The sequence below is a fragment of the Pseudopodoces humilis genome, chromosome 7 (genome assembly GCF_049639895.1).
Source record: "Pseudopodoces humilis isolate 2021_Gansu_Grassland_sample_001 chromosome 7, ASM4963989v1, whole genome shotgun sequence".
Lineage (NCBI taxonomy): Eukaryota > Metazoa > Chordata > Aves > Passeriformes > Paridae > Pseudopodoces > Pseudopodoces humilis.
Window position 1 is genome coordinate 47,426,685 of NC_142206.1, and position 27,374 is coordinate 47,454,058.

The 27,374-nt window shown below is 39.4% G+C and overlaps 1 protein-coding gene across 7 annotated transcripts; it reads right to left on the bottom strand.

The window, feature by feature from the left end:
* Positions 1–26,187, bottom strand: LGMN (legumain). 7 transcript variants are annotated; one of them, XM_014249937.2, is made up of 17 exons: positions 26,099–26,154; positions 23,515–23,593; positions 23,322–23,426; positions 22,437–22,508; positions 20,050–20,227; positions 12,386–12,483; positions 11,472–11,553; positions 10,871–10,956; positions 8,183–8,258; positions 7,659–7,721; positions 6,706–6,772; positions 4,987–5,105; positions 4,217–4,306; positions 3,330–3,527; positions 2,538–2,708; positions 1,585–1,652; positions 1–783 (listed from the first exon to the last, which is right to left on the bottom strand). In XM_014249937.2, exons 5-17 carry the CDS (start codon positions 20,185–20,187, stop codon positions 744–746), a joined length of 1,296 nt encoding a protein of 431 aa, XP_014105412.1. In that variant the 5' UTR covers positions 20,188–20,227; positions 22,437–22,508; positions 23,322–23,426; positions 23,515–23,593; positions 26,099–26,154; the 3' UTR covers positions 1–743. The 7 variants fall into 7 exon arrangements, with proteins under 7 accessions (XP_014105412.1, XP_014105411.1, XP_014105413.1 ...); XM_014249936.2 differs by lacking the exon at positions 23,515–23,593 and having other exon boundaries at positions 26,099–26,187; XM_014249938.2 differs by lacking the exon at positions 23,322–23,426 and having other exon boundaries at positions 26,099–26,155.
* Positions 26,188–27,374: the final 1,187 nt, after the last annotated feature.

Here is a 27,374-nt window from a genome sequence, read left to right on the forward strand (position 1 = left end):
TTGCACTGTGGGTGGATGAAACTGTCAACTTTATTTTTATTCACAGGCAATTCCTGTATTTTATGACCTCCCACAGGTTTGTGAGTATACACAATTAATTACAGCATACTGGTGCTAAATTTACAGCATTAGATATTTCTGGTTTTCTTTGGGAAACAGTGCTTTCTACTCACAAAGATCTTTACTGTTCAACATTTAACTGTGCTGCCCACATCAAATAGCTTCAAAATGTAACTCATTTCTTTAAACCGTTAAGGAGTTAAAACTTAAAGAACAAGCTTTAGTTTCTTCATTCTTCAACCAATCTGCAAACTAGTCACTGTAATGGAATTCATTAACTTTTTTTTTTTAAAGTTAAGAGTTAGCAAGAGTATTAAAAGAAAATCCAGAATTAATGACTCAATGTTTAGATTTTAGGATGGTTTTAACAATCACATAGATGGCTTGTAGTGTTCATCCAGAGATCCTTAAGAGCATTGTGCTTTGAAAAAAATATCCATCTTGAAAGCTCCAGGTGGTCTGCCAAAATGCCTCTTTCAAAGCAGCAGGCTGTCAGCAGGTGGGATTACAGGGGAGAGCACTGGCAAGTGCTGCACTGCTCATGGTCTGGTGCTTCAGCTCCCAGCACAGTTCCAGTACAGTGGCTGACTCTCTCCAGGTTGCATGCACGTAAAGTCTGGATTATGACAGCTATGAAAAGTTATCACTTGTAGTAAGGGTTACATTCAGGACTGTTCTTTCCATCAATACCCAAGGCACACTTGATTCATGGCCAGGCATATTCTGAAACAGAGAACAATAACAATGAGTAACTTTTCAGGTACTCTGCTCTCAAACTATTTCCCAAACTGACTGCAGTGGGCTGCCACCAGGAGTGAGGGCAGCAGTTCTTCACCTCCTCAGTTGCATGTACACACTCTCTGAACTACCAGTCCATCCTCACATTCCCTACCCTTCTACTTTCTTCACTCCCTTTTTTAGTTCTCTTGCATGACTCACAAGCTGGGATCCCAACCTCTACCACAAACTCCTAAGACAGAATTCCAACACCATACTGCCCTTGGCTCTACTGCACCACCACAGGGGTCAGCATGGACCATTACTTCCCTGCTTTCCTACCCCACACATGAAGGACATAGCACCATATTCCCTTTCATTGCCACAACCCAGCAGTGCTATGGTGTTTTGAGCCAGCAGCTGAGGGGGTAGCACAGAAAACACAGCAGTTCCCAACCTGGCTTCAGTGTAAACTCATACAGGAATTACAGGGCAACACCCTTGCACCAGTCACGTTGTTTTGTTTGATGTTGTGTGGTGCAGTGGGATCCTCTGACTGGCTGTCATTTCCCCTGAGGCTCAGTATGGAAATTAAAGGGTTATGGGGACAGGGATCATTATGAATGGGAGGGAACTAATAATGACATTTGTCAAAATAAAAATTTCTAACTTTAGAGTGATTTACTGACAAAATGATAACAAGAACAGAACAGCAAGAAGCTTTTAGGATTAACCTTTATCTGCCTATTAGCTTTTGTTCTTTTAGCCATAGTTAAAACTACAGGGCATATCTGGGAACCTCATTACCTGTCAATGGGGTATCCTCCTTCACAAAGGTTGACCAAGGCATACAGCTGTCTCAGTGCATACTCATACTGAAATAAACAAACATTGTTAACCATTTCAGTGATGAAAAGCAGGCATTGTTTATCCAGACTAAATGGTGGAAATAATTTAGGGATGCTATAATATCCAAGGTGTTCAACTGATGATCTAGTACTGGGCTAAATGGATCTCTTTTCTGCACACTTTGCTCTTTGAAATTCAGACAATTCAGCAATTCAGCTTCTTTGAACTTAGGCAAATTCAGTTGTGCTGCACATTGGCCTCATACACAAGACCATCTAATCCATTCAATTCTTAAAATCCCACAGAACAAAACCAAAAAGTCCCCTAAAGAGGCTATCTTGCCTAACATCAGTACTTATTCTTATCTGAACAGTCTAACAACAGGACTTGATCCTCAGCTGGGATCCCAGGAAGACCAAAGAGTAATAAAGCTCCTAAACTAAAAAGTGATTCTCAAGAAATCAGCAAGACAATGGAAATAGCAGCAAGGCTGCTGCAAGGAATTATGCATAATACTATATCATAATATAGAAATCTCAATGTGCCAAGATTATGAATTCACAGTGGTTGTGGTTGTGTTTCTGTTTTGTCAGCAGAGATGTTTCAAGCAGAAATACAACATGACTTTTTTAACATTGGGATTTCTGGGGAGGGAACTGATGGAAGCAACAGCACTAACTAGTAAAAATTACAGATTATTTTTGGGGTTGTTTTCAGTAAACTTCTTGCTTACCTAAACGTAGTAGAAATGGTTCCCTGCTTCCAAAAACACTACTTACCCTTCCTCCAAATCTAATCTGTATGACTGCCCCAAGGTAGCTCTTAAATAAAAGCTGATTCTTGCAGATGTGCCTATGACTGTACAAATTTTTCTGGTCTGTTTATCAGGTTATATCCAATGAGTGACTTACCACAGCTAAGTGCCAGTTGAAACAATGAGCTTTGAAGTGGTTCACTGCTGACTGGTAACAGTCATAATTGCTGATGGTCAGTCTGTCTGACAGAATCTGTTTGGTCTGTTCTGTTGATCCTGTTACAACAGTGACTATCTTCTGCATGGATTCTTGGATGAATTCTTTCACCTGTACATAAAAAAAAAAGGAATTTAAAATATGTATTTTCTAAATCTAATTTAAAGGCTTTGAATCTTTGAATCTTTCTTTAAAGCTCCTTTAATTTTTAGGCTCTTTAGAGAACCAAATGTTGCCATTTATGTTTAGCACAGTCTCTCGGACTTGTCTCTTAACACTCAAATGAAAAATGACAGAAAGTCAAGACTCCTAGAACCCAAAATCACTTACTGTCCTACTATTTACTAGAGAAGGAAAGCACCACTAATACCAATACTGACTTCCATTCTGCAGGAGCTATTTGATTTAGGATGTTTCAGTTCTACTGAGTCATGTGCTTCTCTAACACCAAAGATTAAGTCTTCCCCACAAGAATCCCTGTGGATGCAGATGAGGAATTTCCTGTCAATAGAAGCTTTGAGACTGACTTTTGCATTTACTTGCCTAAATAAGTAGATAATCATTACTGAATGTGTCTTGTGGAACAGATCACTGAATTTTAAAGAAAGAATAAACCATCAGCTAGAGGTTACCAGTCTGAAGAGTAATTTTGTTGACTTTCAGGGTTTTTCCTCCTGCCATTGTTTGGGATAGAAATTAATCTGGCCTGATGAGCAATTATTTTTTTCTTACCTCCAGGTACGCTTTCATCTCTGCAGCAATTTTCTTAGCCTCAGAAATGTCATTGGTAGCCATCAGCTTTCGTTTCATGATTGCAAAGGGTACATCAGGACTAGGTGTCAGGTCATAGTGTTCCACAGGGGGCAGAGAAATTGGCATAGCTTTCTTCCCCATGCCCTGAAACTGCATCACCTTCAAGGAAGAGATGCTCTGAAAGATAAAAAGTGAGCAGATGGAAACTGTCAATCACCCTCAATAGATAGTTCTTTCTTGGTCTGCCACGTAAACCTAACTCTCTAAATTTGTTTTATTAGAGAAAAGAAAGATCACAGGGCTGCAGGTGTGTTTGTGCATATGCATATGTTTGGGTTTTTAATACAATGAGGTAAAAGCTGCCAAAAATCAGAAAACTTTTATTTCCAAAACTCACTGGGGGGAAAAAGGCTACCAGGTTACATAACTGCACCTTTTTTTTTTTAACAAGTCTGTTGCACAATGAGACTATTGTAAATGCTGTATCACCACTTAGCTCTTCCCATTTCAGAGATCATTGTATTTTTTAACATTTCACTAATATTCATAATATGCCTGGAAGTGATAAATATCTTTCTTATACTTTACTGAAGTGTCAAATCACTGACAGAACTTGGAGGACAACTTGTACCCCGATTTCTTGGATTAAAGCATAAGCAAATCTGATTTCCTTTAACATCAGGATCATCACCTCTTAAATGCTAAGAGGTCTTCTAAAAGAAATAGCTCATGACTAAAAATGACTAAACCAACCCTGCCAGTCTACAGCTGGTTTTCTTTGGGGTTTGTTTGGTTTAAGGCATGAAAGTATAGGTTACAAAAGGCTTGAAGATATATTTGAGCAGGAAGCACTCCCAAATACATACTCTGTTTCCATACTGCATCACATGACTGGTGTTGGTGCGTTTCTTCACCAGCTGAAACTGCTTGTGGAGTGTTTCTTTTCTTAGATCCTCCTGCATGAAGAAAGTTCCATGAGGTCAAAGATAGTTAAACTCAGCTATTCTAAAAATGCAAGGGAAGCTGAAAAGGGTCTTAGCTACCAGTGGGTAGAAATATGTATAGGGCAAGAGCTATACAACCTTTGAAAGACATAGAAATAAAAACTGAAAAAAAGGTTCAACAGCATATTCTCATATTGCTTTTAGTAACCTCATCTCCCAGCAAACAGGCAAGAAGGGAGTGAACTAGAATACAAATCCCAGATTTGTTTCATTAACACTATTCTCTGTTATACTAACAAGTGGGATAGCACAGGCCCGTATTTAAGCACCCCTGAAGGAGACATATAACTTACTGAACTGCACAGCTTGTTTAACCCATTTGGAGATGTGGTCTCAGATTAGCAAATAAAGATGATGTGAATTTGGAACTAGAAGTTAGATACTTTCTATCTTATAAATAACAAAAGACAACAATATTTCTGAAATTTGGTATTGGAAGTAAATTCAGTGGCCCAAACAAATAAAAATTATATATATGGTTCTAAGTAGTAAATAAATATTTTTACCAATTTAATTTTTTGATTTGGTTTCAAATAAAGCCAAATATTTTCACAAATCTTGTAAAAGAGCTATGTTTAAAAGTCCTAGTGATCTTTTTTGAACATGAAATGAAGAAAATTTGTTTAACTTACCATATCTGAATCTTCCATCCAATTCACACTGTACCAGTCCCCAAGATAAGTCTGCCTTTCATCATCATAGTAACATGCATAAGATGACTCTCTGGGATTAGCAGCTGTTGTTGCATAAACTGTAATACAAATAGTAAGGGGTTTTTTCATCTTCTTTTTTTTTTTTTAATCTCCCTGACCCCCTCCATGATTTAATACTTAGCTGCACATAATATATTTGTCTAAGTATTTTGCCTTTCAATGATTTACTTCTAAATAGCAGAAAGGAAAAAGGCCTGTTAATCATTCTGTTCAGTCACCCTCAGTGCTGTTCTAAGAGCTTCTTCTTTGCTGACAAATGTGGTCTGTGATGTTTAAAAAAATGCCTAAGGGAAAAAAATCTACTATTCAAGAACTGCCTGAAAGCACTGTGAACTAACAACTATCTATATATTTGTTTTCTTTGTAACAATAATGAGAACTTTTCTCCAAATTTGAAGTGAATCCCCCAAAATTCATCTTTTCTTCCACATAATGCCACCTTCTAAGTAATATACTTCATTGGATAATGCTCTACACTGAGACAAAAGTAAAATAAAGCTGCAACATCTGTCCCAAGCACAGTGTTCCCAGTAAGTCATCTCTAACACAACAGGAATACTGTAAATACATATTTACAGGTATCAAGACAAAAGCAATTTTGGCTTTTTGCCAAAGTCAATACATAGCATAGTTGTACAATTGAAGGAAAATCCATATTTTAAAGTGCAAGTATTCCACATGATTTTACATAGTTACTGTGTTGTTTTGACTCAGAATGTACCTAAAGCTCAAAAGTAAAAAAAAATCTTGAATCTTGTCTGTGCAGTAAAATGCTCCTCTTAGCATCCTTCAAAATGCTTAATAAGTAACTTATTAAACTTCTTAGCTGATCAGTGAAAGCTGACAAAGACAACTTTGTACTCTAATATATAAATTGTCTATTTACTGGCTTTCTAAGTTTTGTGGCAGAGCTGATTGTAAACCCAGTCCTCAGACTGGAAATTTCTGATAGAACAAACTTTGAAAAATATTGAGCATTTGTCTTGGACAATCATCAACATGAAAATTTCTGTAAAAAAGAAAATCTTGGTGGGTGTCAGGCAGCATACCCAGGGCCAAACACCCAGGATGCTATGGACAGGCACATAGCTGTTCTCTGCGATCACATCTTCAAAACCACAAGAACAAGCACTTCTCTCCCTGACACAGAACAGCTCTTTCAAAAGGTTGTGATTCCTCACCCTAAACAAAGCTGAGCTTCTAGCCCTGGAGAAGAGAGCCTAGAAACCCTGAAAAATCGAAGTTCTACACCTTCAGTTATTGTGCAAATGTGCAGCAGAACTGCCTGGCAGTGGTGTCTCAAAACTGCTTTGCTGCTCTGTGAAACTGAGAGCAGGAACTTCACACCTGTTAGCAATGCTGAAGCTGAGAAATGTCTGTAGAACCAGGGCAACTACTTGGTTCCTGAAAAGAAATACTTTTTCAACTTCTTATTTCCAAGAAATGGAAATCCTTTTCAGTCTTTTGTAAGACTCTATTAAAAGGAACTTCCTGTAAATGGAAAGCACTACCTTCTTGTGCTCTGCTGCTAAAATTCTACATAAACACACCTTGCATCTATTCTTGTCACAGTCAATACTTGTTTAGGTCTGTGACAAGTCGTGATATTTAAGTCCAGTAAATTAACTGATTGCTCACCATTGATATTATCAGCCAAATGATTCATCATAGATCCAGACTCACATGCTTCAATGTAGAACACCATCTATAAAATAAAAAAATAAATCAGAGACCTTAAGAAATTCCATGAGGAAATGGAGAAAAGTTGTTTGGTGCTTTTTAGCCATAGCTAGTTGGCCTGTACTGCTATTCCTGAAACAAAACCAATGCACAATGCTACAAAACAAAAGACAATTTTTCATTTTCAGGAATCAAAGTCTGTAGAAAGGGGAAGAATAATAATGAAAAGGTGTTATTAATCTTTACAGAATCCACAGGGATCTACTGGCTATTGTACAAAGCACAGATCAAATATACAGTCACTCTATAGGCACAGCAATGTGTTAATATTGAATGTAGTATCTCTGGAACTGATGCCAGCTGTGTGTTCCTAACACAGCCAGCCATAGCAGACATTGCCACAAAGAACTGCTTAAAAAAAGCATTAATAAAAATGTTCAAAATATTAATTTTTTCTGCTTAACAACACATGTGAAATAAATTCACAGAATTTTCTGACAAGAGGTACAGTCTTTTAAACTATGTAAGTAACAGTAAGAAAAACATGAGGTATATACAAACTTCCTGTAATAACAGTGAAGTCTGGAGTGAACAAAGTACAGGAAGAAAGAGTCAGGTACAAATTAAGGGGGTGCACTTACAGATGTTGTTTTTCTAGTCAGAATACGCAGCATTAGCAAACAAGAGTAATACTATATATCAACATTGACTGCAAAAAAAACCAAGTAAACTATTTATGGAAAATTTGGAGAAAATCAATCCTTTTAACTGCAAAATCTTAATGCAAATTTAACTGCATGTAACAGATTCTTCCTACTTTGAGCCAACTCTCAAAATAAAAACATGTCTCTTCCATGCCCACTGCTCTTTCAATTTCAGAACTTCTTGTTATGATTGGTATGCTTATTTACCTTCTGGTATTTCTTGTGATGATACATGTACCAAATAGTCTTATTCAAGTCCTTCACATGAAGCTGTAAAATAAGAAGCCTTGTATTTAAAACCACTTACATTCAACAGACACACAATTCACTTAAGAATAAATACTAACTGTTTGAATATATACACTATTTTCCCAATCCCAATATATTTATCCAGTCCTTTGCCCTTCTGAAGTATAACATTCTAGCATTTACCACTCTGGAAAAGATGAGAAAGGGTCCCAGAGGATATGCATGCCAAGTCACCTGTGTGAAACAGTCTGCTTGGACCACCAAAGTCCAGCAAACTGTGGAATGACATAACTTAAGTTTCAACTGAATGTTACAGATTCTAACTGGAAAAAATCCAAAATACAGTCATGAGAAGAATAATGTTCTTTTTCGGCCTCTCCCCTCAATATAGTGCACTAAATATTCTCATGTTTTACATTTATTAGTTATTATTTAGTATGTCACTAAAATTATGGGGTTTCTGTTATTCCCAAAATTCTTACATCATCATCAGGAAAAGCCAGAAGTCCTGGAGCTCCATGGTCAGTGAAATAAACAAACACATGATCCTTGGGACCACTGTAATGAAAAAATTGCAAAAAAGTCTTTTTAACTACTCCAACCTAATCTTCATTACAACAACAATCATCTGCTTTTCAGTGCCAAGACATGTCAATATCTGAAAACAAGAGAACTGAAGCACCTCCTCCTCTTGGTAATAGTTTTTTCTCCCAAGCATATTAGTTTGGATCCTTATTAGAGGAGATGAGTGCCCGCAAAAGGAACAAAAACCATAGATATAGGCTAGTCCCTCAAACATGTTGGGTATGGCAATCACACTTCATCTTCCAAACTGTAAACTGATTGTGAGACAGGGGCTGTTATGTAGGCTATGGTGGAAACACAATTGGTTTTTAACGGCTATGTGAAGAGTTGGTTATCATGTGGGCATTTGTAGAAGTCTGGTAAAAAAGGAATGCTTTTATAACTAAGTTATACCAAGGCACCAATAACACTGGGATAAATCATAAAAACCTCTTTGCTAAGACCCTTGGGTATGTGTAAGGACTACTATGGCCATAATCAGCCCCACAGATCACCAAGCAGTGTCAACCTACAGCTCCACAAGGAACTGATGCATGTACACATGCACCCATGAGGCCAGACTGGCTCTGCAGCCAGGTGAGCACTGAGTGCTCACAGGCTTTGACACCCTCACATCTGTGTAGTACAGTTTGCTCTACAGTCTGATTCCACTCTAAATCAAACAGATCATGTTTGGGGGATAGAAGGATTTTGCCCTAACAGTCAGATCTGCAAAGGAATTTTCCTTTTAAACTGTATTCAGGGACAATTAAATGTAACATGCAAAAAGATCAGAAAGAGTGTCCAGGCCCTCCTCTGTTCCTCTGTACCAGAGTCAATAAAATGTTACTTGCTTTTGCACTTTCCTCAGAGCAAACAGGTACAACTGCAGCAGCTCAAGGAAACATTGTCTAGCCTTCTGTTTGGAGAGTAACCTACTAGTTAGGAGGACCACTTGAAAGTCCATCTGGAAGCCTTCTGGGGAAAGGATAATTGCGTTCTTGCCCCACCCAATAGCAAAAGACAGGCCACTTGAAAATTCAAACAGAGCCTAATAAAGAAGGGTTGGGTGCTACTTTTTGAGTTCCTGCTCTTAATCCTAAGTGCAAAAAATTTGACCAAGGCAGAATGTAAACAAATGAGACTTTTATTTGTGGGTTCAAGTTGCCTTCCTGAGTACATTAAGAGACTTTGGCCCTCTGTGTAGCTACTCCCTTATTTGAATGGCAACATCAAGCTTTCACAGGTGAGATGTGTTCAGACATACATTTTTTTAAAACAAAAATTGCTTCATAGTCACCTCTTGACTTATTCCAGATACTAGAAGAGCACAACCTGGTAATGTGCAGTAATTTATTAACGTTTGCCTATATGTGTGGCATATATCATTTTCAACCTCAGCTTTTAAGGATGAAGTGTAAACAATTCAGAGTGATAACTTATTTGACTATTGTCCTGCTCCTTCTTTTTTATTGTTCTCCTCAGTGCCTGGGTGGGATTCTTCTGTTCTGTTTCATTGCTAAGCCTCTAAAATCAACTATCAGATGAAGACAGACTTCACAATTTTTCTTTAACAAGGCTAGTCCTTCCAAATGGTTGAATTTAAATTCTTAAAGGTTTTACAGTAATTCCTGTACATAGAAAAATATAATATGATATAGCTCTTTACCAATAGTCAGGAATATAGAACAACTTAGTAAGGAGGCATCACACTTTCACATCTCAGATTCTGCAGAATCAAGATGAATAACTGACACCAGGCATCCTTCCAAGAAGACTTCTTATTAGGCCCTTAAATATATTAACTACATTATTGAATCATCTAAATATATAAGCCTTTATAACCTAACCTATATATTAATTATAAATCTTACATTCCACTTAGCCAATCTATAATTTATTATTTTTCATATATTAGGATATTGCCAAACTTAGAATCATTTGTGTAGCTTACTTTACAAATTATTTAAGCATAATATATCACAAGTTTAATTGCTCATATTACTTTTTCAGTCACCAAGATTTTTTTTGCATTAATTATAAACGATAATTCCACTTCATTAGGAATGGAATCATGGTTTATATTCAGCCTCAATAACTGTACATGTACTACAAAGACCAAGACAGGGATTAGACATGCAATTCTTCCAGCTGATGAGCTGGTTAAGCTCTCACTGTCCCTCTGCCACTCACTGCTAAGTATGGCCTGAGTTTGACCCAAGTCTTCAGATGATTAATAAAACTGTTCATGTACATTAAAACAAGCCTTAGAAAACCCATTACAGAGATCTCCAAAGTTTAGCCACACTTTCTTAGAACTGCCACTCTTGCAAAAGACAATAGTCTAAATAACAAATACCTTAATACAGTTACTACTATCCTCTAGAACTTTTATACCTTAATCAGTCAAATATCAGCAGTTGCTTTCCCATGATGCACGGTTTAAGAAACTAGAACCACTATATTTGTAATGTGAAAGACCTGGAACTGCCATCAATAATTTTGCTGGATTCTCAAGTTGCTCTAATTTACCCTATTCTTTTGTTGAAATCAGTGTCAATTTACAACTACACATGCAATTATTTTATAAATTAAATTTCTCTTACCTTTTCAATACTTTTCCTGATCCCACCCCCTTCACTGCTTCCTCATCTCCTCTGAGAACCGCAAGAAAATTCTTAGGAGTAACATCCTAATGATTTGAGAAGAATAAAGTTAGATCTGATCATAAAAACAACAAAATCTTCATTTAGAAAGATGTCTTTTTAAAGTTAGAATCCATGCATGGATAACAAATTTAGCTGGCCATCTGTTTCAATACATCTTTATCTAATGACTCACTTGGCTGTTGAATCATGAAATCACTGAGTGACTGGATTACTGTACCGATTTAATGAAACAATTAGTTTTACATAGCTGTTTTTCAGATTGAGTTACAACATTTACAATCCAAGACCTTTCTTCCTTTTATTTCATTTGTCAGCATGGAAACTGTGAAGTTTCACTTTTATGACCAATGCTTCACTTCAAAGAATCTATTGTCTATATTCATCTTATGAACACCAAACTTCATGCCAAACCAAGCAGGTGAATAAACTTGGTGCTTTATACTATGTGCATTTTGGAGTGTAAGCCACAAGGTGAAAGAATTTATTTAGACAGTGGACAACGGTGACCCTTCCCCAGGGAAAGGAGTTTTGTTCCTACCTCCTTTGTGTAGTCCTTGGGCACTCCAGCGTACACATCTGAGCCATTAGGTCTGTTGATGACAATGCCTTTGGTTGGATTTCTGAAAGGAAATGGAACATAAATAGGAATAATTAGCCACACGCCATGCAATGACCATAGAAGAACTAGGAGCCAGCTCACCTGAGAGTACAGGAACTTGCACCATATGTCATTAAGTGATTTCAGAATATAAAGGGCTTTGCACTTCAGTCAGTTACATATGTTTGTCTCAGGTGTCCTTACCCTCAGAGTACATTCAAGTATTCTACCTCAGATCATGTAAATTAATCTGAAGATGTAGGTGGATGGTCTCTATCATCTCTCTCCTTGCAGTCTTGTCTTTATCCTCCTTAACACTTTGCTCCCAATGCTGCTGTGCCTGTAATGTCTGCTGATTTTGGAGGAAGTTGTTTCAGATTTAGAGGATGTATAAATCAACTTTATCATACAGAAAGCAATGATATGCTCTAGACAGTCACCCAGAATGGGACCTGTACCCATCTTCATTGAATTTACATTCTGGGAATTAATCTGATAATATCTCCCCAAAAGAGCCCTGGAAGTCATACACAGACCTTCCCTGTGTTCATGAGTTTAGGCTATTTATCTGCTGCACACTGTTATGCCTGGGAGCTAAGATCCCTTACTCTCATAACAAAGCTCTGCAGTCCTCAGTGCCACAGACGATGCTGAGCTGTGGACCAAGGCACAGAAAGCTCATGAGCACATTTCAAAGGAAAATTATTGTGCTGATGGCTGATGTCTCTATGCATATCACAGGTGGTTCTAAGGGTTCTTCTTTCATAACCACTACAAACTCAAAACACACTGGTGACAATGGCATGTCTATAGTAACCATATATGATTGTGACCAGTGTACATTCATCACTTACTCCTCATTATCAGCAATGTCATCATACATCATGACAATGATCTGCTCATCTGGAATTCCATTTCGGTGTACAATCTGGTATGCATGGCACACATCTGCCTGAAATTAAGCAAATTTTCATTACTAGTTTTAACAGAAATTTTACCTTTGATACCAGAAGCAAAATAGCTTTTCAGACCTAAGAGCAGGCTATTGTCCAAAACATTCCAATATTGCATTCCAATATTTGAGACTGAGGGTTGCTAAAGAGATGAAATGCACAGGTTAAACCAGAGCTCACTGCCTTTCTCTAATTAGGAGCAGTTGCATTAACAGTAGAGACTATGATTAATATCTCTCCCTCATTACCTATTTTGATTTCTTATTTAAACAGAAATCAGAAGTTACTTCAGACTTGGTATAGATAACAAATTTAACATGAAGTTCTCAGCAATAGGCCGCATTGTGCGAGAAAGTCAAAATAAAAACCTTCTGCAGTGACAGATAAATCCAAAGTGTGCCAAGCAGGCAAAAAGAGTTGGATTTCCACCAATTTAACTTAGTTCTGCACCAAGCCTGCACAGCTAAGCATTGAAGACTGTCCTTGACTTAAGCAAGTATTGTTTACCAATCTCATCTGTGCAAAGATTTGATTAAATCTTGCTTTACTATGAGATGAGAGTTTGGGTTAAGGAGTATTTTCTTTTTAATTACGTATTTCTTACTCTGCAGAGCAGCAACTTCAGATTGTTCAGGAAATAACAGATTTCAGTGGAAAACAGAATTGCAAAATTTCTACTCAGGCTCTTTTCCTGATTTGTACAGGATATGAATAAGCACATTTTCTTTACAGAACCATCTTCACGTGATGCAGAAATAACAATACTCATTAAAGTGATGTTACAGTAAATGCAGAACGGTATCAAAATGCTAACTTAGTATCCCCAGCCCAAATTAATTCTCTTCTTTAAAACTTACAGTTCCCGAGTGCCATAATGGAACATTAACAATCATTCCTAAACTTGACAACTACAACCCACCACATGATAGAAAAAGCTGTGCAGGTTAATGGAAGAGATCTCATCTAACAAAAGCACACTCCAAATGCAGGCAAGAAGCAAGCTTTAAAGCTTACCTGTGTTGAACTGATCTAATTTACAAATCTGGAAACCAAATTGATGTGGTTTAAGTGGACCAATGTCTGTTCAGATTACCTAGGAGTACTAGTGATTTTGATTAGTTTAACCAAAAGGACACTGTGAAATACTGCAACTTTATAATTCTTGGTCTTTTAAAGTGCAGATGAAACTGAAAAGACAAGACAGTTGTACGAGATTCTGTGAAGGGTGAGGCACATTCAATGATAATAAACTCTCCAACAATAAAATCTCTTAATATGACTAACCCTGAATGTTAAACTGTTCTTACTAAAGAAGTTCCATTTCCTACTTTGCAGGTCAGCAGCCTATGTTCTCTTCCACCTACCCCAGACAATGTCCCAGTTAGTTTTCCATTTCCTTATATGTCATTATACCAGCTGCTGCCTCAAAAAGTTAAACATTGAGGTTAAACAGAGTTAAGAAGGTATTGCATATAATATGAAACAGAAGAGCACAGGTTTGACCAAGAACGTATTTGATTTTCAAGCAACCCAAGCAGAAGAAAACACTAATCAGGGGTTCTCTACACTGATTGATAAGTAGGTCATACTTCCCTTCTCACTCTCAAAATATCACACACCTCTGTGATGCTGATAGGTATCTTTACAGGCTGGCAACACATGGAAATGCTTAGGCATGCAGTGATACAGTATCACCACATTCAATCAGCAAGTGTCTGAGCTCCCCCAGACATGTGGCTGGCAGTAGGGACTTCAGAGCTGGTTTTAACCATGTACCCAAAATTAGTTAAACTTTCTAAATGTATATTATCAGCTTTTTTGGTTTCCTCTCCTTCCTTCTGGTTAGTTCACTTTTTGCTCAGTATGTCCTGTCTTAGCAAATAGCAGTCATTAGTAAAATCCTTACTGTAAGGAAAGGCAGATCAATGTAGTCAATTCCCTTTAATCTTGACTTATGCCTGTTTGGGGGTTGTCCCAGCCTTTTGAGGCTTTTGCTAAGGGAACTGTACTTACTAGTAGCATAATGATATCACCAGCAAAGGCTAAAGCAGCAAAAACATGTTTTCCTGCTAAAACTCCATTGACTAAAGTAGACAGTTATGAGTAAACAGTTAGGGTTTATTGCATAGAATTAGCTGACCTAATTAGTCACCTTTGATATTGCTCATGATTGGTCCCTGTAACCCATAAAACTCTATAAAACCACAGTAAAAAAAGTTTTGTTTTTTTTTTTAAAAAAAGCAGCTAGAGCAGGTAGGTGTATGTGAATCTAGAGTATTTCCTGTTGATGTGTAACTGCCTCTCAAATACTGCTATTTGAGCCTGTTTCTCTCAGAAATATTTCTGGCATATCTGTATCTGTAAACTACTCTAAAAGAGATAGCTGTTCACTCGTTCCAGATCTCTTATTGGAATTATTCTTGCTGGTTTAATATGTGAAATGTATGCTATGAACATTTACTGGATAAACTGTCACTAAACCGTGTTGTTGTGACTGAGATTTGGGGTAGGGCAGCAGCTGCCCCACACAGCACAGGAAAAGGTGCAGTTCCTGCTGCACAACTGACCTTATGGGCAGCTCCAAAATGGACACTGTTAAGGGCATGGTTCAGACCTTTCACACCCTGGTTAGTCTAAACCTTTTGCTACATCAGCAAATTTCGATGGAAGAGCTGCTTAAATAATTAACTCCTAGATTTTGAAAGGATGGGGATCAGAGGGTGAATTACCCTGGTTTCCTCTGCCATACAGCTGTTTACACATTTGAATGACACAGCTTTTAAGCAAACTACTTGGGGAGATTTTTGGAAAAATCAAGTTGTTTATGACACAAGCTTGCATAAATAATTCCTAAAGGGAAGGGTTTGGACGTGTGTGAAATTGGTTACTTCTTATCTTATGACTGCTAGGTTCATGGCTGAAAGGAACTGTCAGCTTCACTTTAAAGCAGCATGATTCCCACTAAAGCAGTGCTGGAATGCCACAGCCTAAATAAGAATGAACTCTAATATACAAACAAAGTAGAAGAATATGTCTGAAATGCCAGCCATGTCTTACTCCTTTTCTTAAACATACATCAGTGAATCTGCCCAAAGCTATAACTCTATCAAGAATTGAGGAAAGTTTTCCTGAGAGTTCAGTTTAAATTTTGTAAGCACAATGAGGAATTGCTAATTACAGCCATGAAGCTAAGGCATCCTTAGTGTCTGTTATCTACAAGACAGGAGAATTTAAGACTGTCCTGGAATAAGATACTGCTCTGGCTGGCAGTGTCTTGAACCCTGAATAAATAGTCTCTGACCCACAAAACTCAGCAAATATAAGACTAAAAACAACTGAAAACAGACCCATGTATACAGATACATATTTTTTTTAATTTTGCCTGACTTTTTCAGTCTGGCATTCCTTTTGAGGTTGCACTCCATCTTTAGTAACTCTCATTTTGCATCAGGCTTTTCCCCAGACTATGCAGTTTTGAGTATCCAGGAAGCATGGGCCTGTCTCTGATCTGATGTGAAGACAGCTTCAGATTTGAGTTAGCTGCTATGTTCATCTCACAGAAGAGCCAGACTATTTCTTCTAATGAGAACCAGTTTGTTGAGTCATTCTCTAAATCTGTCAAAAACATTTAGTACTGTATTTGCTCATGTATGCCACTAAGCATTCCAAAAGTATTTTATCCAGCTCTTTGAGCAGTAGAGAGCTGAGCCACTTTCCTAGGGACAGGGGGAGTACTCTTGAACAGCAGCCAGTCCAATAATAGAAAAGCTGCTACAGAGAAGACAGAAAAATTGCTGAGGAGCAGACTGGAGCACACTGATAGCCCTTCCACAGCCCAAGCAACTCTAAGCAAAACCACCAAAATAAGGATAAAAACACCAAAGAACTGAGAAGCCACAAGCATAAAGCAATATACAAGCTAGCACTGCAATGACAGTAAGCCTACCACGCTGGGCTCTATACTACACAAAACACTTAAAATTTAATTTAGGAATTTGATGAGATAAATGTGTAAGACAAGTTTAGATCATCCTGATTAGGAAGAAGTCCTGGTTCAGCCATGACAGTGGAAGCAACTGCCTGCAAGGTGTGAATCTTGCTCATATTAAGTGCAAATGGTGTGTTTTTTCCTTATCTTTTCTATCCTTGGTTTGTACTGATAATGGACCCTGACCACTAACACCTAAATAACCAGTCATAAGGCAGTTTCAGATTCCTTGAGGTTACAGGTGCAAAACCAGTGTTTCCTGGGTCTGCAAAGTCTTTACAAATTACTATTCCTGGGGTCTGTACAGCATTTCACATATGAAATAAGATATTTTTGAGTATGTCATCTATTTCTTCTGCTTTTGTGGTTGCTCTGTCAGAAGAACACATTACCACCAGATAATTACTGTGGCAGAGAATACAGTACGTGTTGACCATGTTGAAGCAGGCAGCATGCAAAACAACTGGAGCTCACAAAATAAAAATAATACAAACATGTAAAACCATGTATTAACTGTATGCTGGACAGCTGAACTGAGCAACTGAAACCCATAGATGTGTCTGATGAGTTCTCAGATTACAAAGGGACATTATGAGTGCTTAGTTGCATGTAGGGAATAGCAACAAGTCCAGTAATTAAAAAAAAATAATTCTGGAACACATCTACAAATGCACTTGTACACAGGCTAGGTCAGAGAAGCTCTGGGGAAGAAGGGTGATGGCAGGAGTGAAGTGAATTAGAGTACAATGTATTTACCTTTGCAGTTTCTCCCTTGGAAAGCAAAAAATTGCACAAATGTGCAATTCTGGAGCACTGCTTTGATTTCTTATAGTACAGGTATGATTCTACCAAATAATACCACGTTTCTATGTGTGTTCACTATGTATTCTGAAGTACAGAAGGGAAAGACCAAGTCCTGTTCCTGGTTCCTCTGTAAGTGACTTGGGCAAATAATTTAATTACTGAAAATGTTTTTGATTCCACCTCTGGAAGGCAGGAAGGAACACTAACACACAAAGACATGGTGATCAGTGTGCATGTTTTCAAAAATCTGTCAGAACTCCTAAGATCTCTGTAGCATCTTTCCTCCTCTGAATATCTCTCCTAAAAGTCTGTCATTCTGATTGTTTTGCTGGGAACAAATTTCTCTAATTTTTTGATACCCAAGGCACCCTTGTCTGGATGACACTTCACGGCACACACAAGAGGATTTCCCATGACTAACTGCTGGGTCTGTCTCACCACATGCCACTCCTACCATGCATGCTCACTCCCACCAGGCCCTTAAGGCTGGCCACAAAAGGAGACTAGGCAGAACAGCACAAGCTGCTGATGTGCTGCATCTTGTTGGAATTGAGTTCAGGATATGCAAGTAAGAACCCAGCCTCATTGTGAAGGATCCTTCATACAGACTCTTTAATGATGCTGCTTTTGTCACTTCCATAGGATTATTATTTGCATTCTAATTTTCTTATTTCCAAATGTTAATACCTGAAGCAAGTGGTAGTTTAAAATACAGAGATTCCTAGTATTTAAAGTCAGAAAAATCTTGGCAGTTATTTCACATTAGTTGACATTATCTTCAAAATTAAGGTATTTAAAGAAATCCTGTTGTCATTTTTCTAACATTGAAAAGGAATTACTTAATAACTATCTGCAAAGCATGAGCACACTCAAAAGTTAATAGGCTTCTGTGAAACTGGCATGATCCAAAGACTCATTCACTGTGGGACACAAGTATGTAAGTGTGGATCTTGTGTCCTTCATAACCCTATTTCACCTGTCAGATACATTTGCCATTGAAGACTTACTGACAGAGAGATTTAAAAACTGTGCCCAGGCAACTGAGAAAAGGAATTCTCATGACCCACAGCTTCAAAATTGTAGTCGTATTTAAAGAACGAATGTTGTGGTATTAAACCCTCCTAGAATGGAAGGGAGCCAGCTAGACTGGTTATACAGCAATAGCAACAAAAAGAGCACAACTCAGTAATTAAATTGGACACCCCAAGACAGGCAGTAATCATGTACAGCATCTTTTTCATATTAGTATTTTCATCGTTTCCCAATTTCAACTTTAAAACTCTTCTTTAAGATTTAATTTGAAATAGGAATAGTTTATATTAAGGCTGTAATATTCAAACTATGATTACTAGGTCATATCTACACTGTAAGGAGCTGGCAAAATCCCTAAAACCTGTTTGTCAAAATGTTGAGCTAGCACTTGCCAGTAACAGGTTGATCTTCAGATGCAACAAGACTGTCAGTCTGATTCATTTAGTTTTAAGCTCATCACTGTGCTGGAAGTTACAAACTGATTGTGAGCTGAGAAGGAGGAGAAACATACACAAAAGCCAGGGTGCCCAACACACCGAAGATTGTTCCTCAATCAACCAAGAGGATGAAGTCTCTCTGTATTTTACAGGAAGTTACATTAAAAATAATAAATACTTCAAAAGTTTCAGCATCCAACAAATCAGCCAGTACATGTCATACAAGTCAGTTGTAAAACTGCTCATTTTGTACACTAGTTTTTAACCAACAATACTATAATAAACTATTCTTCTAACATTTAGAAATATATAAATGTTACACACAAATCAGAATTAAATTGATCCTGTTCTCCAAGAAAGCCAAGTTGCAAGTTTAGAGCAAAGATGGCATTTGCATAGATTTATTTGTTTAAAGGATTGTCCAGCATTCCCCAAGGGGAAAATGCTGCAGAAGTTTTCTGACTGCTGATTATAAATCTTGAACTTAATCAGAGTTAAGTCACTTGGATTTAATCCTGTCCATAGTGACACACACACTCAGTTCACAATTTCACAACACACTGGCTTTTCCCAGCAGTGTTACACTTTGGAGTTCCCTGCACCCTAGTGCACTGTATCTTTGTTGTGCCAACATAATTCTGAGGCCATGCTGTTGAACACAGTCAGCAAACTGGTTCAGGTTAAAAAGGACCCTCTTCCACATGTCCTCCACTCCTCAAAACAAATAGAGCATTTGCAGCCTTCAGACACTTTTTAACTAGAAAAAAGGGAAGCTTCTCATAGCATAATGAAAAAGAGGAAAAAAATGGAAAAAAACATGCATGTGTCTCAAAATGAGGTTTACCTCTAGATATCATTTGTACAACTGCAAGTTGGGGTTAGAGCCTCTAGCCTAGTCAGTAATAGAGTATTTACCCTAAAAGGACAGGTCTCCCAGGATGCAGAAGTGTGATTAGAGGAAGAATACTTCTCCTGGAATGACAGTTTTTTCAAGAGGCTGGAAAAAGTTGTGTTAAAAAAAAAAAATTAAAAATCACATAGTGAAAAGGAGCAGTGGAAGGGAATTCTTGGGGTGGTAACAAGAACTAAGAGCAGGTTCTGAGTGAATCTTGCTGCTTTTTGCTTTAAAAACTTCACACACACATCTGGGAGTCTAGAAGTAGAAGCACTTGCTCAAATGACAGAACATCTAAACTATAATCAACTAGTCTAGATGACAGGCAGCTATCACCTTCCCTCAAGTCTGGGAGCTGGCATTTTCTGGAGCATGGACAGCATCAACATGTGGAACCAGTGGTCCTTACCTGGTGGCGATAGTTGTACCAGCCATTAGAACCTGCAACAATCACCACCCAGTGCTTTCCTCCATCTTCAGGTTCTTCCATGGGGAATGTGCTGATGCCCAGAGCACAGCCCAGCAGCACAACTGCTTTCAGTATCATCTCTCTTCTTTATTTACTCCACAAATGGGAGGAAATTTTCCTAATGAAGAATTTTGAGAGAAGTAAATGAGATAAACAAATCAATAAACAAATGCAAAACAAATATCAGCAGTATCACAGTTAGAAGCTTTTCTTGCTTGTGGGGTTTTTGTGTTTGTTTTACGGACCATTTAACCCACAGTACAATTTCTGGTCATATCTTCCTTTAGCACCAAGCTGCTACTAGTTACAATAGTTTTTTGTCAGCTTTCAAATCTGACTGAAAGCAATTCTGAATAGGACAACCAAGTTGTTCAGCTCCCTCTGGTTGTTTTGTTCTATAATAGCTGGCAATGAATACATCTCAAATACAAAGCAAGCCTCACTACCAATTACTTCACAGATAAAACTATTTCAGATTAAAACTATTCTCTTGGTCTCTGCTTATGTGATTCCTTGGTTTCTACTCACTGGCAATTTGCCCATTATTACTGAGTCAAATCCCAGGTGATATAGAATACTAAAGACATGGAGAAGTTCTGGGGAGTTGGAAGGTCAGTGTCACAAAAGCTCTCTGTGCCCACAATACCAAAGAGCATGGAAAGAGGCCATGCCACTGTTCTGCACGAGATACAGCCCTAACCACTGGGGCTGAGGGGAAGTGCAGGCTTTGAGAGCCTCACGCTATTTGTGCAACCTGTTACGCTAGTGGAGAGCACATATGAACCAGTACCACATGAAAGAGTAGCATTTTTGCCTCTTTTGCTCAATTGTTAAGTGTTTGCACAAGGTGCACAACGAGAAAACTTCATCTGAGCCTGATAAATCAAATTTAGAAAAGCAGAGTACAGGGGAGTTTTGGGTCCATGAAGAAATGGCTCTGTTTTCTTGAGAGGACTAGAAGTAAGGTCCTTGCTAGTGAATGCCCTGAGCACCTTGATTGTCTGATAAAGCTTTTACTCTACAAGCAAACTATCTGGACACATCTGATCACAGGTTTAAGGTCTGCATTTTGAATTGGGGTTGGGGGTCAGGCAGGTTCCATTTATTGGTCACAGTCTCAGGTCTGCTGCATCCAATGTGAAGTATTCTTAAATGCTTCATCTTAAAGCAAACTCCCCTGAAGAATTGCATGCTCCTGGCAATGCATAAAGATTACACATTTCCTCATGCACTGAGAGATGGGATTTTACATCCACCTACTTACAAAAATGAGATCCTGGAAGTTAATCATTGCTGCTAGGTATGGAAGAGGTGTTGTTGTAAGAAGAAGGTGTTGTGGTAGTCTACTTTAACATGGCTTTCTCTGGAAAAGCTGGAAACCCCCAAGCCATTCAACACAGTCACAAGGCAAAATGTCAAAACTACCACTAAACCAAGTAAATGGTATCTAAGTCAGCCTCAGTACCCCAGTCAAAATCACTAGCCACTAATCCTGCAGCCACTAAATGAGGCTGGGACAGAGAAGCAGCCAGCTCCTCTCCAAAGCAGCTGTGTTCAGAGCAGACTACTAACCTAACACATAGCATGGGTTCACTGGTCACTAAGATTTAGTCTTGCAGGCAGTAGTATGAAAAATATATATATGCATATATATATATATATATACACACATATTTAAAACTTGGGGTTTTTTTATCCTTTTTAGTAGAGCTACCACAAAGTAATGGAAGTCATAACAGTCAAGGCAGAATCAAACATTAACTGTTATGAAACTGCTTCTTCCAAAAATTTATCTTTTAGGAAGAACCCACTCTTGTCACTGCCTGTAACACTTGGAGCAAGAATAATACACAATAACTTAGCAATTTAGGGTTTGCTGAATTACTAACTTCTTCAGCACTCAAGCAGATAAACAGGAATAAGCAGATTTTTTTTCATTAGATGATTACACTCTCCCATGTTGAGCTGGAATTGTAAAGTTTTGTCACTGTTGCCAAAGAATGTGACTTTGTATGGCAACTCTGCCTGATCTATCTTGCCACTTCTTCAGATGGTAAGACAAATAACATACTGAATAATGTGCTGAAGATGCTCTGTGTGTACAACATCTATAAGAACTGCCTATTCTGTTGCCTACAGCCTGGCTAAGATTCATACCAATCTGTTTAGAACTTCTGTAAAGCACCACAATATGCCACAGGCCAACGAGCCTATTCATTGCCAATATTCAATTTCATGTATATCTAACTCCTGAAATATCAGGCAAGAAAGGAAAATCAATATTGTTTAGACAATCTGCTTATAAATCTTAACAGAGTTTGACTTACTGGAATATTGAGCTGAATTTCCTGCAAACAGATCCCTCAGAGCTCAGTGTCTGTCTCCTAACATTTCTCCAACTATAACATGAATTATATTTACACGAAAAAAAGGAAAAAAAAAAGAGAAAATTAATGGTTCAAATAATTGCTGGAGATTCTGTCACATGATGCTTAGCTCTGAGTTACCATTCATTAGAATCCAGGGCATATCAATAGAAGCTGTATTGGTGCCAGCTGTTCACTGGGCCATATAACATGATGGCTAATTTCAAGGGAGGTGCTGGCACACAGACATCTGTCACACAGAAACAGTCACTGCCACTATCAGTTACTGATATACCAAGCAACTGGAAACAGTTTGATGGGATTGTCTTTCCTGGTGAGTTCAGGCTCCTGACTATACTAACAAGGATCTACAGTTCTCAGGACCCCAGCCAGTACCTGTGAGTGGGCCTGTCTGTGCCACACACACGTACCACAGATGTGCCACACACCAGCACTGCACTGTGCCTGCAAACACAGGCCCCACAACAGAAAATCCCTGGGCTGGATCAGGAACAGAGACTTAAGCTACCAGCCCCTCAGCCAGTCCCTCCATGAGGGATTCAAGAGTCTTCCAGGTAGTACAAGGATATCTAGGTCCTCACACTTCTCTGCTGAGACAAAAGTTGTGACTGATGCACCCAGGAAAAAAAAAATAAACACCAAGAAACATTGCACTGTGCTAGCAAATCATACATACTTTGTCATGGATTATTTAGAATAGAAAAGAACCTTCTCTTTGGCACAAATTAATAACATATAATCTCTCTTATTTCTCTTCTCCAATACTATAATTAAATCAAAATAACACCAGAAATAAGGGAGGAAATTATACAAAACCAGACATACCACCACATAATAAACCATAATTAATAATGCTCATCTCCCTGAAGTTCTCTAAGCAGCACTTAAAATAGGTTTAAACACATGTGCAGTGGGAATGGGTCTTCATTGCTGTTTAAGAAATAAAAAAAAAACAAACCAAAGTAAAACAAATGATGATCAAACACACAAATACTCTCATGCACACACATATTTCTACCTGTTTTAAAGAAGGCCTCTGAGTGCAAGTGGGCAATTTAAAAGGCTGTGTTCAGGGTTGTGTTGTATGAGTTCTTGACCTACAGTTGAGAAAAGAAAGCTCCCCATCACATGCTTTGTCTTCAAATCATATTAAGAGAGAGCAGCTCAGATGACCAGCTTACCACAGGTACAGAAAAAGCCTTTCTCTGAAGATCCATCACATGCAATCAATCCTAAATCACATGCAGATGAAGACTATCTGGACAAACAAAAAATTCACTACAAGATAATCTTGAAGCTTTGGTTGATCCACAAAATATCGTAAGATTTGATCAGCTCTGCCTAGTGTTTCTGATAGAAGAGTTAATTAACTTTGCCTTGAGACCATGCCAGGATAAAGGCCCATATCAGACACAGCAGGTTCAGCCTCAGACCACCACGTACCCATGCAGGTAAGGCTGCTGTGCAATTTGTACTGTCTGTGGAAGAAGCACATCCAGAACTGGGTGGCTTTTGCCAGAACAATTCACTCTTAAAACCAGTCTGTCCTAACAGAGGTACTTTGACCACTTCCCAGTAGATAACTAGCATACAGCTCTGACTTGATGAGAGGGATACTTAAGAAAGACCACATCTAGAAATGGCCATCTGCTGCTAGAACAATTTTTCTGTCCAACTGCTTGTTCCCTGAGTTCACAACTTTCCTTTGGGAAACAGTCCTTTAAGACAAATACTCTTAGAACAGGATAGCACTCTAAAGAAAGGGCTTGATCAAAGTATTTTCCACTAGCTTTTAAAGCAATATTGACACTTCAGTAGCTTGCACTCCAAATACCTTAAGCACAGCCTCCAAGAGCTATATAAACAGAAACCAATCTCTATTTTACTTGCATGAGAAGTACACTAACAGTAACCTTGCTGAAAAATAACAGCCTTAAGCTGATCAGATGACCATTAAAGCTCTTCTATGAAGTCTTTCTTAAGAGCTCACTTCCTTTAACTACTAGCCTTTCAGATTCCCGAATCAAGCCACAGAGTGCTTGCATATTGCCAGCTGTTGTAATACTTAGATGCTGATTTCCACAAAATATGTGACAGTCTTCCTCACAGAAAACTGATGTCCACTGTACCATCAGCAGTGTTCTACCTACCTACATGCTGTGCTGGCTGCTACACAAACAGAAGCACCTAAACCTACAATCAGGCCCCTGCACAAATAATGTGATTTTCTTTCTGTGCCTGTGTCAAAGAAAGAAAAAAATCTTTATCACTATAAATTCTGACAAAGTACATTTTGAAGGAGATTATGGTCCCTGTTGCAAAACATTTCCTTACAAAGTCTGCTAGTAACCATTCTATGAACTGGCTTAGTACGATTAGAATTTGCAGTAAGATATTTCTGTTTAGTTACTGAAGATGTATAAGCCACTTCTACCGTAAAAACCCATGAATTTGTAGTTAGCTCAAAATTATTCTTGATATTAAATAAAGGTATTTAAAAGTAATTATAAATAAGTTCATTCTCCTGTTTAGTTTTCTCAGCAGCAGAGATGGTACAATTTACCTGAGGGTAAAAAAAAAAAACAAAACAAAATCATTCCTAGAATAGTGATAAGCTAATACATCTGGTTTAGGGGATTTTTTTCTCTATGCATTTCAAAAACCCAGGTTCAAATCTGGCAAACCTTAAGGCTTCAATAAAACTGCTTCTGCTATTTACTTTCTTATTTGTCTGCAGACATACACAGCCTCTGCCATCACATTCTCATAGTAAGAAAAAACAGATCCTGCAATACTGCACGAGTAACTTTGTTACATTGCTTGAATTGGCATGGGGGTGTAAGGGTAAAAGAGTAAGTCAGATAATGTAACAATGTCTGCTCAGCAAAGATGGAAATGTTGGGGGCACGGAGAGAATTAAATTCCGGAGAAGTTATTATGCAGAAATTCCAGTGTGAGATTACACAAGAGTCCTGAACTCCACATGTTTATCTTAGCATTTCAGATCTTGGCTACAATATTTATGTTAACCCCCAAATACAGACACTCAACGCAACTGGGAACTAGTGGTGCCACTACCTCCAAGCAGAACCTCACGTTACGGCAAGGCTGTCTACCAGCTATAAATAACCAGCCACAGCGCTGCACCTTTCAGGCATCACCAGCTCTCTGCAGAAATCCCGTAAATAGTTACTCCATCCTTTTCTCCAGTTAAAAATGTACTACTGGTGATTAAATCTAAGTTGCTGCCACTGCTTTCTCCCCCCCCGCCCCGATCTCCCTCAGCCCTGGGCAATGCCCTCCGAAAGGAGCCGCTCTGACTCCTGTCTCTCTTCCAGCACGGAGGGATCAAACACAGTTCCCGGGCCAGGCGTGCCAGCCGCAGGGCCAGACGGGGCGGCGGGCGAAGCGGCGGGGGCTCAGCAGCGCTGGGAGCCCGGAAAGGAAACCGGCACCCCCGGCCGTTTCCCTGGGAGGCAGCGGGGCCGCTCCCTCGCCTCTGCGCCCGGGTAACGGAACGGGCCGTCCCCTGTTCACAGCTCCCTTAGAGTCCTCCCCCTCCGGCCGGAGTCCCCGGACAGCGCCAGCCCCGCCGCCCTCACCGCGCCGTGCCGAGGAGTCGCCGTTGCGGCCGCTCTGATTGCGGCGGGCGCCGTGCGGAGCCAGGCGACAGCGGCGCGCGGGGGGCGGACCCGGGCCCGGCCAATCGCTGCCAGGCGGAGGCGGGGCCGGACATCCGCCCTGCCACACTACTAGTCCCAGCAAGCCCGGCGCCTCACTGGCTCAGGCGGCTGCGGGTTCCGCGCAAAGCTTTTTGGGACTTGTAGTTCCGCGGCTGCGAAGTGAATCGCGCGGACCCGGGAGTCCCGGGAAGCTCCTCTCGCGTGGCCCGCGACCGCGCTGCGGGAACATCAGGAGGCGCCGGGAAGCTCCGGGGCCGTGGGGTTTGCGCATGTTGTCCAGGGGACACGAACGGTCTGGCTGCGTCTTGAGGCAGGAGGCCCAGAACGGGAAGGCAGAGGAGTGTGCCAAGGGGAATCCGTGAAATGACGGAAAGAAACGGACGGCCCCACACGGTCCTTGCGTGTGTCGGCAAGGATGGCCGGCCTTGGCTGACTGCCCGCTGCGGGCTGTGCGCTGCCCATCGCCGGCTGCGGGCCTCAACCACACAGCACCGGCAGAGGGGCTGTGCACTGACACCCCTGCCAAGGCTTCTCCGTTTTCAGTGAGAGAAGGAAAAGCAAAGATCCTTTGTGAAAAGTAGAGGCACTTACTTCTTCCCCTAATAAACCACGTACAGAAAAGCACACCAGCTTCCTCATTGTGTACTATAAAAAACACCTGCGTATTTGTAAAAAAACCCCAACAACTAACTTTGAATTTTATGGCCAACTGACTTTTTGAATATCTGTCGAAAGTCATAGTTTTGCTCTGACTCTGCCATTTGCATTGTCTGCACCACCTCAGCTTTGATCATTACAGGTTAATCATCAATACTTTTCTGGAGCTGGCATGCCCTGTCACCTGACAGTCAGGCTGTTAAAATTCGGGTCACTTCAGGAATCACCTTTTTGAACTGACAAAGATCACCATGCTGATTATCCAGCAAGAAAAAAACAAGCCAGGAATCTTAGTTTCACCTCATTTAATTCCAAGTAGGTTATGCTTATGTTTCATTACCCTCCTGCCCTAAAAGATATCTAATATCACTTAAAAGCATTGCTGACCCATCATTTGGACACCAAGTCCAAAGATGTTTCTCATAGCTGGGCTACATGAGGTAGGTGCACCTTGTCTCAGTTGTAACTTCTGAGAAATCTAATCCAGTCATTGCCAAATAGCTTGTCTGTAACTTCTGCCTTAACAAACATCAGCAGG